The sequence below is a fragment of the Triturus cristatus genome, chromosome 2_1 (genome assembly GCF_964204655.1).
Source record: "Triturus cristatus chromosome 2_1, aTriCri1.1, whole genome shotgun sequence".
NCBI classification, from domain to species: Eukaryota; Metazoa; Chordata; class Amphibia; order Caudata; family Salamandridae; genus Triturus; species Triturus cristatus.
In genome coordinates this window covers 303,994,544-304,008,878 of record NC_140581.1, presented here as the reverse complement: position 1 = coordinate 304,008,878, position 14,335 = coordinate 303,994,544, and the positions used below count along the sequence as shown (strand labels likewise).

The following is a 14,335-nucleotide window of genomic DNA, read 5'->3' as shown; positions in this document are numbered from 1 at the left end:
TTCTGACATGGATAGTCCTCTCCTGGGTCCATGTTTTACAGCACTGCAACAAATTAAGGGGCATATCAGCAACACCCGGCGATAATTATCGCTCAGCGCTCTTAGCGTGAGGATAATTATCGCCGGGTAACGTGGATTTTTATTGCTGAGATAGCGTGCTATTAGCAACGCTTATCTCCTCAGCGATAAAAATCCTCACGCTCACTGCCTGACGTGAGATTATCGCTGGAAACCCAGCGATAATCTCACGCAATGTGGCGTTAGCTTGCTGATAGGGACTCACAAATTTAGCCATGATAGCCACCTTCCATAGGATATCATGGCTAAGTCAGTCCTGAAGCAGGCGTAAGGAAAGTAGCGATAACAGGGGTTATCGCTACTTTTCCTGACGCTATGCTTCATAGCGTGGGGCTTGATGATAGGAGGAATGTCACTTAGCAACATTTCTCCTGTCATGTTAGGTCAGGAACGCCCACTTTGCATCTCATTAGAGATGCAAAGCTGGGCGTTAGGAATCCTGACGCTAAAGCAAGGTTTCACGCGTTAGCGTGGTCTTGCTAATTAGGCAATAAAATTATCACCGCTTTTGGCCAAAAACGGCCGCAAAAGCGGCGATAATTTTTTATCGCCAGCTTGCAAATATGACCCTAATTTTTTTCTGTGTGTTCACCACAGATTCTCTCCTTTTTAAGTCGAGCATTTGAGACCACTTGTATATACTTTAGTATAAACTTATATGTATATGTACTTTGTGGGCTCTGGAGATCAGCCCAAGGACTTGTCTGCTTCCGCTTTTTTTCTGTTCAACTGCCTCTATTTAACTGTTTTGATAGAAAACGACCAGCAGAGGTCAGTAAAATACCAGAATTGCTTTCTTCTGAGGAACTTTCTTTTTTTTTCTTTTTCTGGCAAAAGCCTCTATTTAACTTTCTTGATAGAAAACGACCATCAGAGTCCAGGTGCACTCTCTAGATTCCAGTCCATAGAAATGGTCTTCCACGAGCACCCGTAGACAATATTTTTTTCAATTCTTGTATTTTCAGTGATATGACCACCGAAGGCCCTGATTTTATATTAAAAACAGAGCTTTGGACTATACCATTTCCAGCTGAAAGGCAATATTTCTCTCCATGTGTTCCCATACCTAGCGTGTCACGCAGTTTGGTGCTTACTTCCCCTCCATGTTAAAGAACAGTAGATGTTTCAGCACCCTGGCCAATGTGCTGCATAGCTAAATAAATATAAGGTTCAAAAGGTGAGACCGCTTGCATTGCAAATGCTTGTTATGAACCTATTTTCACCCGTATTAGGACTCAGCGCCAAAGCGTTTGCGCATTTTTCACTGCACAGAAAGAGGAATGCTTGTCCTGCATTTGCATTTCTTTTTATATGGGGCAGCCGGTTGCAAAACCAGTGGAAATGGGAGGCTCTGTTCGACGTTTGGCATCCACTTAGCGAAATTTAAAAAAGGAACTTTCAACATGTATACTGGATAATATAAAAAAGGTCCTCTTTTTTGAACTGACATGATGTTAAAAACCTAATAGAAGATGTTTAAAATTAACTAATACTTAAGTGTACCTCTGCCAGACATGCCCTATTTCATCATCTCAGATCATGGAAGAACAAAGTCTGCCAGTTACCTTCCCTATAAGACCAGGGCCAGCATTATACCGAGTGTGGCCAGTTGGTATTGATGCCCACTTCACTTTTTGTCAAGCATTATTACTAACACACAAGGGACATCTTAAGGATTTAGGGGGCCCTGGGCCAAACTCATTCTGGGGGCCCCTATTGGGAACAGATTTGAATTTATGATCCAGTTTCACCTCTTTCATGCCCTCTTTGGCCAGGTCATTGACAGTGCACAAGCACACTAGTTCAAATTCTAAATGTATTTATATCTCTTATTCAGGGAGAGTGATGTGTGTTTTAAATATTTTAACACAGAAGCATCTCACTATTATTACTGCAATAATTTCTGTGGCACCATCCCACTTCTCACATGAGAGGTCCAGTTTTTATCTAAAAGAAAGTGTTTTGTGGATGTTGCATGAAACAAACATTACATTTATCTGCAAAATGTCTGCAATAGACTTTCATGCATCACGCACATTAAAAGTAAATTCAAGGAAAACCGTATTTAAAAAACAATGTGTTTAAGAATTATTGAAGGTCAGCAGGGCAAAAGTCTCTCCAGAACAGAGCTGACTGCATCAGGGGGCCCCTGAAAGGCTGGGTCCCTGGGCCAGAGTCCACTTTGCCCTTGCCTTAAAACTTCTCTGAACACACCAGAGTCAGTATCTTGCTAGTGATGAGTGCCATCAAGCCCCAATATTTGAGGAATTATCTCAAATATTTCCGGGTCAGTTGCCATTCCCCAATATTCCCCAAATTACTCTCAATATGCCCGGGCAGGAATATTCCATGGATGAGCACCTGTCCCCAAAATACCTTGAATTACCTCAAATAGTATGAGTCAAGTATGCGCCCACCAAGGGGCCAAGAGTTACAATCAGAACTGCAGAGCCAGCATTTATTTTGGTCATTATGGCTTCAAGATGACTTGGGTGGCCCAATATATGATGGCCCAATATATGACAATATGTCATTACCTACTATGCACAGACACCTATTCAAACACAAAAGCACACTACACTTGCTTCCCTTCCATGTTCATTTCTCTCATACTTGGAATTCAGTGCTCCTCTAATAGCCAAACTGCGCGTGGCCTGGTGTGAGGGGTAATATTACAGTCAATGCATTCCCATGCTGAGAAGCAGTTGGCATATACCTCGTGCCCTGAGGACCAGCCATCCAGAGGCTCAGGCCAGGGCATCGCTGTCACCAATGTTACACAGCAGTGTGGTGGTTGTGCTTAACAGTGTTTATTGGCCAATGATCACCTTGTGGAACCTTCTTGAGTGGAAGAGGACCACTGGTTTTCTTTGTTGGCAGGTGGTGCCATGAGAAGGTTCCTTCTTCAAGGTTCCAGCTTCTCATCACACCATCTCTGCACACTCCTTGAACTCACTCCAGGGCCAGTGCAGGAGGGGGGTGCTGAGCTGAAAGCCAGGGATCCATTTGTGCCTACCCCTTCCATTACTTTTGGGATCACTTAGTGGGGGCAGAGATAAAACGGCATATGTACTAAATAGAGCATACACAACGGCAGAATGTGTTGGACTGGATGTTAACACACCTCAACCTGATTCTCACCCTTGGCTCTCATAAATTAGTGACAATTCCCAGAAATATAGCAAAACCCGGTGCCCACCACAAGAAACCACTGACAGAATGCTGAATATAACTTTCCAATAGCCAAAGACCATACGTTTTTTAATTTATTACAAACAAAACAGATTTCCTATTTTATTTTTGTTTAAGCTGACTCCTTTCTGTTGTTACTGAAGGGTTCCAACTATTTCCTTAAGTAAGAAGGAAGAAAACCTCATCACATTTGAGACAAAAAGCCATCCACATTATCGCATTTCCAGAGAATGGGTCTGACTTGAATTTTCATTCTCATGAACGGATGATTTCCAGTCAAAGTTTGTTTTTAGTGCCCTAATTCCTTGGACTTGGACGCTACGGGGAGAACAAAATTCTCAGCCAAATAGGCACGTGTGTTGAGATATAGGGATGTATAGGTGTAGCACGCTGTTTAGAACATACAGAATTCTTTAACAGCAAGCCAGTGAAACACAATCAAGAGGTGAGGTATGCCACAGTAATTGTGAGTACTGAACACTAGCCCGACAGCTGCATTTTGCCCTGCATTTAATAGGCGATGGGACTACATGGGGAACTCATAAACAAGAGATTTATAGGACAGGGACCTTTTCTCCACTTTCCAAAATGAACACTGGTGGCTACTGCCTACGCGAAGCAAGCCAAGTACTACCTCCAGGGGCCAGCCTTCTGTGATTCCATTGTATCATCAGGCAGATACTGTAGATGAAGATGCAGGAGAAGGAAGAAGTGGGGTGTTCCATCCTTGTTTTCCTCATACAAACCAACAAATGCTCCTCTAGTGTTTGATAACGATCTCCTTTGCTCATCATAACTTGTCTAGGTGAGAAATGATATTTGTAATCCTGCAGTGATACCCAGCATTTGAATGTATTCAGCAGAGCAATGCCTAACACAACATTATTTGAGGATTTTGTAATATCCAAGGATAATTGTTCAGGCAGTGTCTAAATCCCAAAGTGCGATTCCTATAACTTTTCCTTACTTAGATAACTATGGATCTCCATGAATGCTAGAGAAAGAGGCAGTTGGTAAGTCTGCTTTGCATCCCATGTCTCCCCCTTCCCATCCTGCCAGATTACTGTATGTAAACCACAGCCCAACATTGTCTTGAAAGCCTACCCCATGAACTAGGACAAAGATGAAAAGGAGTCCATCAGTGAGTCTGCCCTGCTTCCTGTGTTATCTCCCTGACTGGTGGTATGAGGCTGCTTATATTGGTCAGTCCTACAATGGCTACACACCTCTGTTCCTCCTTATGGGGCTCACTGGTGGGCTGCAAAAGCTGTAGAAAAACATTCAGCTGATTGGACTTTGTCTAGGATAGACCTATTTTGGCCCCTTCCTTTTAACATGGTAGTTCCTCCAATATGAAGGCCCTGCCAGACTCTAGTTCAAGACTGCTTACACTCCAATTTCTGTCCACCTCAGCAAGGAGTTTTCCTTTCCAAGTATGCAGGTTCAAATATGCAAGTCTGAATCTGGCTTCCTTTTCCTCCCCTATTTAGCCCAGACCTCCAAGTTGACCAGAATCCAAGTGCATGCTGACCTGGTGGCAAAGGCAAAAGCCTAATGTGACCCAATGACAGTTCTGCCTCAGGAGAGAGACAGTGGTGAGGGACCTTTGAGGTGGCTGAAAGAAATAAAGTCCCCAAGCAGACTTTCATGGAGGAGATTGAATATGTTCCATATGGAACCCATGATATAGACGAAAAGAATACCCTTGAGAGATAGTCATTGGAAGTGAGATAGTCATGCCCTGAAGGTACGTCCAAGGCACCTATGAAAGTGATGTTTGCGGTCATTACTGCAAAACCGTATGCGTATAATTTGTGCATCAATTAACATATTTACAAAATAAACAAACATGAAGGGTAATTATATGTCCCAGGCTACTGAACCACACCTGCCCCAGTCCATTTGATCAAATCTAAAGTGCTTGTTTTGCTGTTCAAACATCCATCTAATCAGCCTGGGGCATTGATTCCCTCCTCAAGGGGTCCAATGACAAGGGTAGCCCCTAGCACTCTACCCAGAAACTGATGTGGTGACCACTGCCTATACGAAGCTGGCTAGGTACACCCTTCAGGGTTTAGGATTGAGGAATGAAAGTCTATTCATCAGGAGCCTTACCCTTCCTTCCATGATTGAGACTTGCCTTCTTGACAATTAATCCCATGCTCTGTTGGGAAATGGCATGAATGGTCATTCTGCTACTCCCATTATTTTCTTTTTCAGAAGAAAGATGGTGGTCTCCATCTCTTTCTGGACCTTCAGATTCTGAGTACCATCTTTTGGTTCAAAATGCTTCCCTCGCATCTGTTCTTGTGGTATTGGATCTGCAAGACTGGCTGATGTTTCCCAATTTGCAGGAAGTACTTTCATGGAACACTTTTGCTGTCACACAGTGTTTTGAAGTGGGGTTCACCCTCTAGTACTCTGTGGTCCTTTAGTCTGAGCTATCATCAGGCCAATGTTGCATTTTTATACAGTACTATTGTTTATACAGTGCTATTGTACATTACTTTATCTATGATGTGTTTATACAGTAATGCTTATCTTCTACGCTACATTACCGTATCTATTGTACATTTTCTTACATGTGTGACATTCAATATAGAGCATTATGGGGGAAATGTTCTTTCTGTTTGCTGCATGTAATAGTTCCAGTTCTGGAACTTGGTGTGAGGGGGACAGTTGGCAGTTGAACCTATACTGAGAGGATGCCAGTTGGTGGGCTCACCTTGCTTGATAAATTATTACTAAATAGATACAAACCTGTATTTATATCGGAAGACTGGAGCGTAGTAGACATATCACTACAGTCAACCCTCCCCCAATCTTCACATTGTTTTTTATCAATGGGTTTGATACATGTTCGAAGAATAGGGATATCAGTAATCCCACACCTCTACTGCTCGTGACAGACCACTTAAATGCTCTGATCCCTCTGGTCATCACCCTGGGATTTTGATAATCATCCCCAAATTTCACCTCTAGCCCTGCAAGTCTATCAGGGCAGAGCTGGGCACTGTCTTCTTCAAGGCCTTGCCGCCTCCCCAGTGGGTTTGGTGCCTTCATGGTATGGTCTTAATGTTTTGAATAGATTCTGTCGCTGATGATCACCCATCCTTTGGACATGCTCACCTCTTGAATACTGCTGCTACCCCAGGCTCCTTGGCACATGTACATGCTCCAGTGATGTCTCAATTCTCAGTGGTCCCAGCCCTAGAGAATCCTGAAGGATAGCTTTCAGATTTCCCCAAAAGCATCTCAAGACCTGTGGTGGTGACATCTTCTCACTCCCCTACTGGTAGAAACCGTGGAGGGTATCAAGGCCTCCAATCTTGATTAGGATAGTAATTTCAGTTTGTTGGATATCAGAGGCTAATAGTCCTGTTCAAAGCAGAGATCGCACAACAACTAGACAAACCACCTAGCACTCAAGGCCTTCCTTCCTTCAAATTGTGGTCAGTGAATTTGTGTCATAATGGACAATACAATCACAATGGGGTATGCCAACAAGCAAGATGGCATGGGCTTGTGCGCCTTGCGGCTGAAAACAAGAAGTTGTGGTCTTGGCGTCGGACTCAAGACATTTGCTGATCATAAACCATCTGGCAGGCTCAATGAATGTGTGGACTGATGATCTCAGATGGAACCATTCTGGTGGATATGAATGGCATCTTCACCTAGAGGTGGGCCAATCCTCCAGTGCATCTCTTTGTTACTAACGAGAGCCCTCACTGGCCACAGTTCTGTACCCAATAGTTCTGTCTGCAGGAAGCCTTGGGAGATGTGATCCGCCTAAGTATTTTATCCTGTCCTGATTTTTCAGGTTCTGAGGAAGATGTGTGTAATGCTCTCTCCCCGCGCGCCTCCCGCGCAAGGGCATTGTGTTGTTCATGTCTCGCGCTGCCCGTTGGCACGCGAGGTACACTGCGTTTGTCAGTTGAGATTTGACCATTATTGGTTTTGCCATCTTAGAGCTGTGCTTGCACGCATGCCTATCCGTCTGTGGGAACTTGTACTAAATAATACATTTATGATTAAGCATCATCCTTGAACGTGGATTGTTACAATGTGTCAACTGGGATATGCATTTTACCCTCAGTTTGTCAGGCCCTGATTACAGGTGGCTCAGAGTTCAGGGGGATATTTATAGCATTCCATGAACACTGACTGTGTAAGGTTCATCATTCTTCCGGTGCAATAAACTGCACTTATTATGATTACTTTTTCTGATAATGGGTATTAATATTCAGATTTTGGTGCTTCATGCACCAAAAATCTGCATGTTCCGGTAATTATAGTCCATTTGTCGAAATTACTGGGTGTGATAAACTTTGCCTCACTTGTAATGCTCGTCCCTGTACAGACAGCAGATTGGTACAGGGATCAGAATTACTCTGGCCACAGTAATGAGAAAATACCTGGATCTACAATTGTGCACTAGTAGGAACTGCGGTACCAGAATTTTTTTTTGATCATTAACGATTGTATGCATGTACATCTGAAACCCTATAATTTCTGACTTGCATTGTCCTCAGAATGTTTTCTAGTGCCTAGTTCCTCTGGTACAGTTCTATCACCTCAGGAGTCGAGGAGCAAAATTGTTTAAAGACCATAAAAGATATCTTTGTAAAATAGGATAGATAGTATGGACCGCAGAGTGTAGGCACGTTAAAACGTATAATAACAAAGCCATGTAGACTGTTCCTTAAAGTCCTTTGTGCTTCAGTCTCTCATCTTCCAGCAGGATGCTTTCTCAGACTGACCTGCCTAGCAGTCCAGATTCAGCCACTTTCAGCTTGATAGGTCTTAGAAAAGGTCAACAGACAAAAGAATATGCCAGTTTCTACAGAATAACTTCAAATAGCACAGACACTGCAAGGAAACCGGAGCATCTACAGTCGTCTTAGAGACCTCTTGTCTGAGCTCGCTCCCTATTGTATCAATGAAGGGCGGTCTCACCTGAAGAACTTTTCTCAGCCCTTTACCATTTTCTGTAATATATTTTTTTCAAACTACCACGCAACTCCTTGGTAGAGAACAAGGAACTCCTCACGATTGCATTTTCCTTGGATTAATTTAACTTGAAGTTCATTTTGCATTAGAATTAATAGATTTCCAATATTTTTGTCAATCGCTTTCATGTATTTCCTGCCAGCAGTATCCTGGTAGTATTTGCATGCATAGAGCAAATTCATAGCTATTTTAGCAACATTTTGTATGGATATGGTATGCCTCCTTCTAAACTTGGTTTATTAATTTCGTGTAATTCCTTGAGCTATGTGCATTAAAATGCATACAGTAAAATAATGATGGAAATATAAGTGATTTGAAAAAAATAGAACATTTTAGCCTCAGACCCTCCTACAAGTCGCATGTCAACAGGTGTAAAGTGAACAAACACTGGTGAATTTAGTAGGTATGGGTTTAATGTGCAAACACATGACACCCCACTGACGCTAATAATAGAACACCTACACCTGCTGGGAGCATGGTAATGGAGAAACAGCCGGATACCACCGCCAGAAACACATATAAAGCTGCGCTCAGACACTACCACCACTAAATCAGCGGCATTATTTTGGGCCGCCTGGATTATTGCAATGCGCTGCTCCTGGAGTCTCCTGGATACTTGATTGAGAGGCTCCAGATAATATACTGTAAATTTGTGTTTGAGTGTGATGATCATGTGGGAAAGGGCCAACTCTTGAATAGTCTTCTGTAGGTAAGATAGTTATCCGTGGATCTTAAGTTTGGGGGTAATGAATTCCATAGTTTGGCTGCTTGAACTTAGAAGGATGTAACGCCCATGTTTTTTTTCTTGTATGCTGAGGTTTCGAGGCGAGGTGCCAATCTGGGGCAGCGGTTCGTTTGTTGGTCATTTAATTCCTGAGGAGAAGTTGTCCTGTTTCATGTATTGCTTAGTGAGTGATACAAAACAGCTTGAAGGTGGATCTTCTGGTGACTGGTAACCAAAGTAGGGCCCTCAAGGCAGGGGAGATGTGGGCTTGTGACTTTACATGTTGGAGTAGTCTGGCAGCAGAGTTCTGAATTTATTGTAGTCTTTTTGTACTTGATAAAGATGATCCGTGGTAGAGGCCATTGGCGTAATTAAGTTTATACAGTAAAAGAGAGATGGTAGCTTGGACCTTTTGTGCAAGAAACGTTGTATAGTTTTCATAGTAATAAAGTTTGATCTTGGTAATTTTTGTACCTGAGCATTCATTGATAACTTGGAGTCCATGGTTATGCCAAGGTTTCTTAATTTCTTATAAGCTTTAGGAGGTGGTCCCAGATCATAAAGGCAGGTGCAGAGAGGGTCACAATTTTTCCAATTGCCACATGGGAGTATTTCAGTCTTGGAAGCATTCAGTTTGAGATGGTTCCATGTCATCCACAGATCAACAGCTCTGAGGCAACTGAAGATTTTGGAGTTTCCAATGTCTTTGAGGCTTTCCAGGTTAAGATGGATGTGCGTGTCACCTGCATAGTTATGGCATGTGAGCTGAAAATCATTGATCATTGCCAGTAATGACTTCATGTGAAAAGCATATGTGAGATGATACATCCTTGAGGGGCATCTGCTTTTATGAAGTACGGTTTGGATGAGAAAGGGGGAGTATGTATTACATTTGTTCTGTTTTGAAGGTAGGATGTGATCCAGTCGAGAGGAGTCCCCTCAATGCTGGCTTCTTAGTCTTTGGATTAGTGTGTCAAGGTCACCCATGTCAAAGGCAGCTAGAAGGTCCAATTGAAGTAGTGTAGCGACCCAGTTCCGGTCTACTGTACTTTTAAGGTCATCCCAGATGGCGATGAGGGCAGATTCTGTGCCTCTTCCTGGACAAAATCCTGTTTGGAAGTCAGAAAGTATGGAGTTATCTTCAATGAAGTGTGACTTCTGGGTGAATGCAGATCTTTCGATCAGTTTGCCCCGGGAAGGTCCGTTTTTAATCAATCTGTAGCTGTTTGTGTCTTGTGGGTCCAGTTTTTTTTTTTTAATAATGGGCATATGTACACCTATTTTAAGTGTTCCGGAAAGATTCCTGTAGTTAAAGAATTATTCATGATTCTTCCTGCTGGTGTGGCAGAAGAGGTTCTTTAAAGAGTATTTATTATATTAGATTTGTGGTGGACAAGGGTCAGAAGGCCAGCCGGCAGGCCTTCTTGCTTGACAAGTTTCATAAATTCACTTTGTGATAGTTGTTTGAAAGAATAGAGAGGTTGGGTTAGCCTACTCTACCCTATTTAGTATTTAAATAATCACTGAGAAGAAATGCAATTACTGCAATTTAAGTGTATTTGAAGAATCTTAGAATATAATCAACACAAATACTACAGATAATCTTGGAGTGCTTCTCTGTGGCCATGTAATGCCTTGGGCTTTGCAGTACTGTAACTGGTTATGATTGGGGGATATCTTATAAGTGATATGTCAAAGCACACAACCACAGGGATATTCTAGCCTACTTGTGACATCAGTAGATACCTGTAGTAAGAACCATAGCTGCATAGGGAGGTCGTTCCAGTTTTTTGCTGCAAGTTAAGAAAAGGAGCATCCTCCGCTATTGCTTCCGTGGATGTGGGCAAGTGAGAGAGTGGCATAGCGTAGTTGTTAATTGGGGTGGTAGAATTTCGGATGATGGTTTATGTAGGTTGGTCTTCAAAAGTGCAGGGCTTTGTAGGAGTAAATCATCAGGTTGAATTGGCATCTCTTCTGTATTGGAAGCCAGTGGAGGTTTCTGAGGTGGGGGGGCGTGATGTGGGTCCATCTCGGGAGGTCGAGGGTGAGTTTGGAAGCAAATATTCAGTATGGTCTGGAGTCTCTGCAGAAGGTGTGCGGTGATCCTGGCATAGAGTGCGTTCCCATCATCTGGTAAGTAGAGCCTGAGTGACGGTACACCTGGTCTTCAAGAGGAGACATTAGAAGAATTCTCATAACATGTGAAGTGTGCTTAATGCAGGCAGAGACGACTGCGTTGATCTGGGACTTCATGGTCAGTTTGCTATCCAGGATTATACCAAGGTTCCTTTTGTGGTCGGTCACTTTGGGTGATGGTCCTAGTTCTGAGGGCCAACATGGATCGATCAAAGAAGTGATGTTGTTGCCGAAGATCAGCACTTCCATTTTGTCCATGTTGAGCTTCAGGCAGTTGTTCTTCATCCAGTTAGCAACGCTTGTCATGCATATGGGAAAGTTGGCTCATGTGTTGGCTGGATATTCTGAGATCAAGAGGATGAGCTAGTGTTCTGTGCTTGTAAATTAACTCAAACGTAGGTCAAATTCCTTTATAAGATTGGAGAACTTCCCAGAGACTTTCGACATCGATAAAATGCCTGGTAGGGAAACTTTAATAGATGTATTTAGGGGGGTTGGTATAACGCTGCATGTAACATTATGGCTGCATCATTCTGTTTCAGCCAATGATGAATCATGCCAGTTACTCTTTTGGTTTGTGATTACCATCTCAGATAGCTCTCATTACAGTCAATATGAAATGACTTAAGATAATTCCACAGAAAATATATCACAAGTGAGATTAAACAATATGACTTACCCATACCTCACTTTTGTAAGATTTTGAAGGTAACTGCTTTTCATTCATTGGAAACCTGTTATAGTGTTTGAGCCTCTGTAAAAACTGATATGTTTAGTTTTACATTTTATCTATACAACAGAAAGGTACATATTTTCCTTTTGTCTTGCAGGGTCTCATGATTCCTTCAGTTTCTATATTGATGAAGCATCTCCCGTGGGACCAGAACAACCAGAAACTGTCCAAAACTTTGTGTCTGTTTTTGGGACTGTTGCCAAAAAGCTCATGAGAAAGTGGTTAGCAACGCAGACAATGAGCTTCACCAGACAGTTAGAGGCAGGGATACGGTATTTTGACCTTCGGATTTCTACCAAGCCAAGAGACCCTGATAATGAACTCTATTTTGCTCATGGTTTATTTAGTGCCAAAGTCAATGAGGGCCTGGAGGAGATCAATGCATTTCTCACTAACCACCACAAGGAGGTGATCTTTCTGGACTTTAACCACTTCTACGGGATGCAGAAGTATCATCATGAGAACCTTGTTCAAATGCTTAAAGACACATTTGGGAACAAAATGTGTCCTGCGATATTTGCTCAAGAAGTAAGTCTTCAATATCTGTGGGAGAAAGATTACCAAATTTTGGTTTTTTATCATAGCCCAGTAGCACTTGAAGTATCCTTTCTTTGGCCCGGTCAAATGATGCCGGCTCCTTGGGCGAACACAACAGACACAGAAAAACTGATTCAGTTTCTTCAAGCATCGATAACTGATAGAAGGAGGAAGGGCACCTTTTTTATATCACAAGTGGTGCTGACTCCAAAAGCAAGCACAGTGGTTAAAGGAGTGGCAAGTGGACTTCGAGAAACAATAACAGAAAGGTAGGTGCATTCAACAATCCAAATACTTACATTTTCTTCCATTTCATGTATCCATGTTCAGGTTAAAAAGATTGTATAACACAAAAATGTCAATCTCTCACTGCTCACATCAAAAGGTTTACTGGGAACTATAAAACCAGAGAAGAAATAATAAAAAAAACTTTGGGCTAGAGGCATCAAAGGGTTTTGCCCATTCTGTGTCTATGGGAAAATGTGTTGATGCATATGGCCCTAAGCCCTGAAACTGACTAGCACATTCCTAGCAGGTAGACAGCCTGCTGGGTTAGAGGGGAAACAAGAGTAATGTGTGCTATCTGAGAAAGGCTGTAGAGTACACCACCGTGCCCCCGCTATCGAAGTCCAAAAGCCACAAATCAGGCTTTCGGTGATTTGGTATTGACATATTATTTACCACATTAGAAAGAGCATTTATTACCAAGAACCTGAAATTCCAATTGTGAAATGAAGATTTCACCAAAATAATTTCGTAATCAAATTTTAGACTACAAGTTTGGTTGCAAACACTATTGTATTAAAAAATAGTTGAGGGTGTTCTACTTAAAGACAGAAGCCAGATCTTTTCACACATGGAGCATGGAATGTTTCTAAAGGCCGGTATACTCATAACTTTCAATAACTGTTGAAGTTTATCTATAGAGCACCTTCCCATCTTTGCCATACCAAATTATATAGCATCATTGGGAAGAGTCATAATATTTACAAATACATTTTGGTTGCTGTTTGTTTGACCACATATTTAATGGGCACCTTTTGTAGTCTCACGCTCACCGAATGGAAAGGGCTTTTGACTTAAAGGCCAGGAATATTTGAAGGCCTTGTAATTTAGATGCAGCCACATGGCATCTGTCAGACATCTCTCCATTCTGTTTTTTTATGCTGGTCCTTGAAGGCACTTTGTGCTTAAGCTTCTCATTGGTCTGGGAAAAATTGCTAATACTGTGCCTGACACTGTTAAATTTCACTCACCAGCATCCTTCAACCATGAGGTCACTTCTTCCCCTAAATTTTAATATTAATAGAGTAAAATAAAACTCTTATATAGATGGCAACTTTCCCTGAAATATTATAAACGCACGCACATCTAGAATTTGTGTGGCAACAGCACATAAATAACATTCACTGTCCTTTAAAGACCGAGTGGCAATGAGAACTATAAAAAAGTCAATTAGAATTAGAATTCCAGTTTAGACATTGGTAAATATACAAGGTTTGAGTGAATGCCATAGCTGAAATGAACGTGGCACTAATATGCAGAAAAACACAATAATCAATGCCTTTAACGGGGATTGGTCATTAAAAGCTGAAAATAAATCAAAGTGGTTAAGCAATCTTCTGCTAGGCTATTTAAGACTTAGGACTTTGGTTAAACACTTAAGCCATGGTAAATTGGCAAAATGGCAAGATGGTAAGATAACAGTATGGCAAGTTGTTTCCCTCACTGCCATTCTGTTCCCCAGCTTTCTCACTTCACTGGTAGGACAACCACATATTCTACATTCCACGCGACCATATTGCAATCTAATTAGCAATATGATTTTGGCACATACTCCTATGTTAGCAATGGCACTGAACTTATAGAACGCCTTTCACAAAGTCTCCTTTGCATTTTTCTGCATGCAGTGCTTGACAAATTAT

General features: G+C 42.0%; 1 protein-coding gene across 1 annotated transcript in view; it reads left to right on the top strand.

Moving 5' to 3' along the window:
• PLCXD3 (phosphatidylinositol specific phospholipase C X domain containing 3) overlaps positions 1–14,335 on the top strand; it is a 692,691-nt gene that overhangs the window by 296,467 nt on the left and 381,889 nt on the right. Inside the window, exon 2 of the mRNA XM_085631174.1 lies at positions 11,971–12,679. Within this exon, the coding sequence (XP_085487300.1) occupies positions 11,971–12,679 (709 nt within the window). The remainder of the gene's footprint in view (positions 1–11,970; positions 12,680–14,335) is intronic.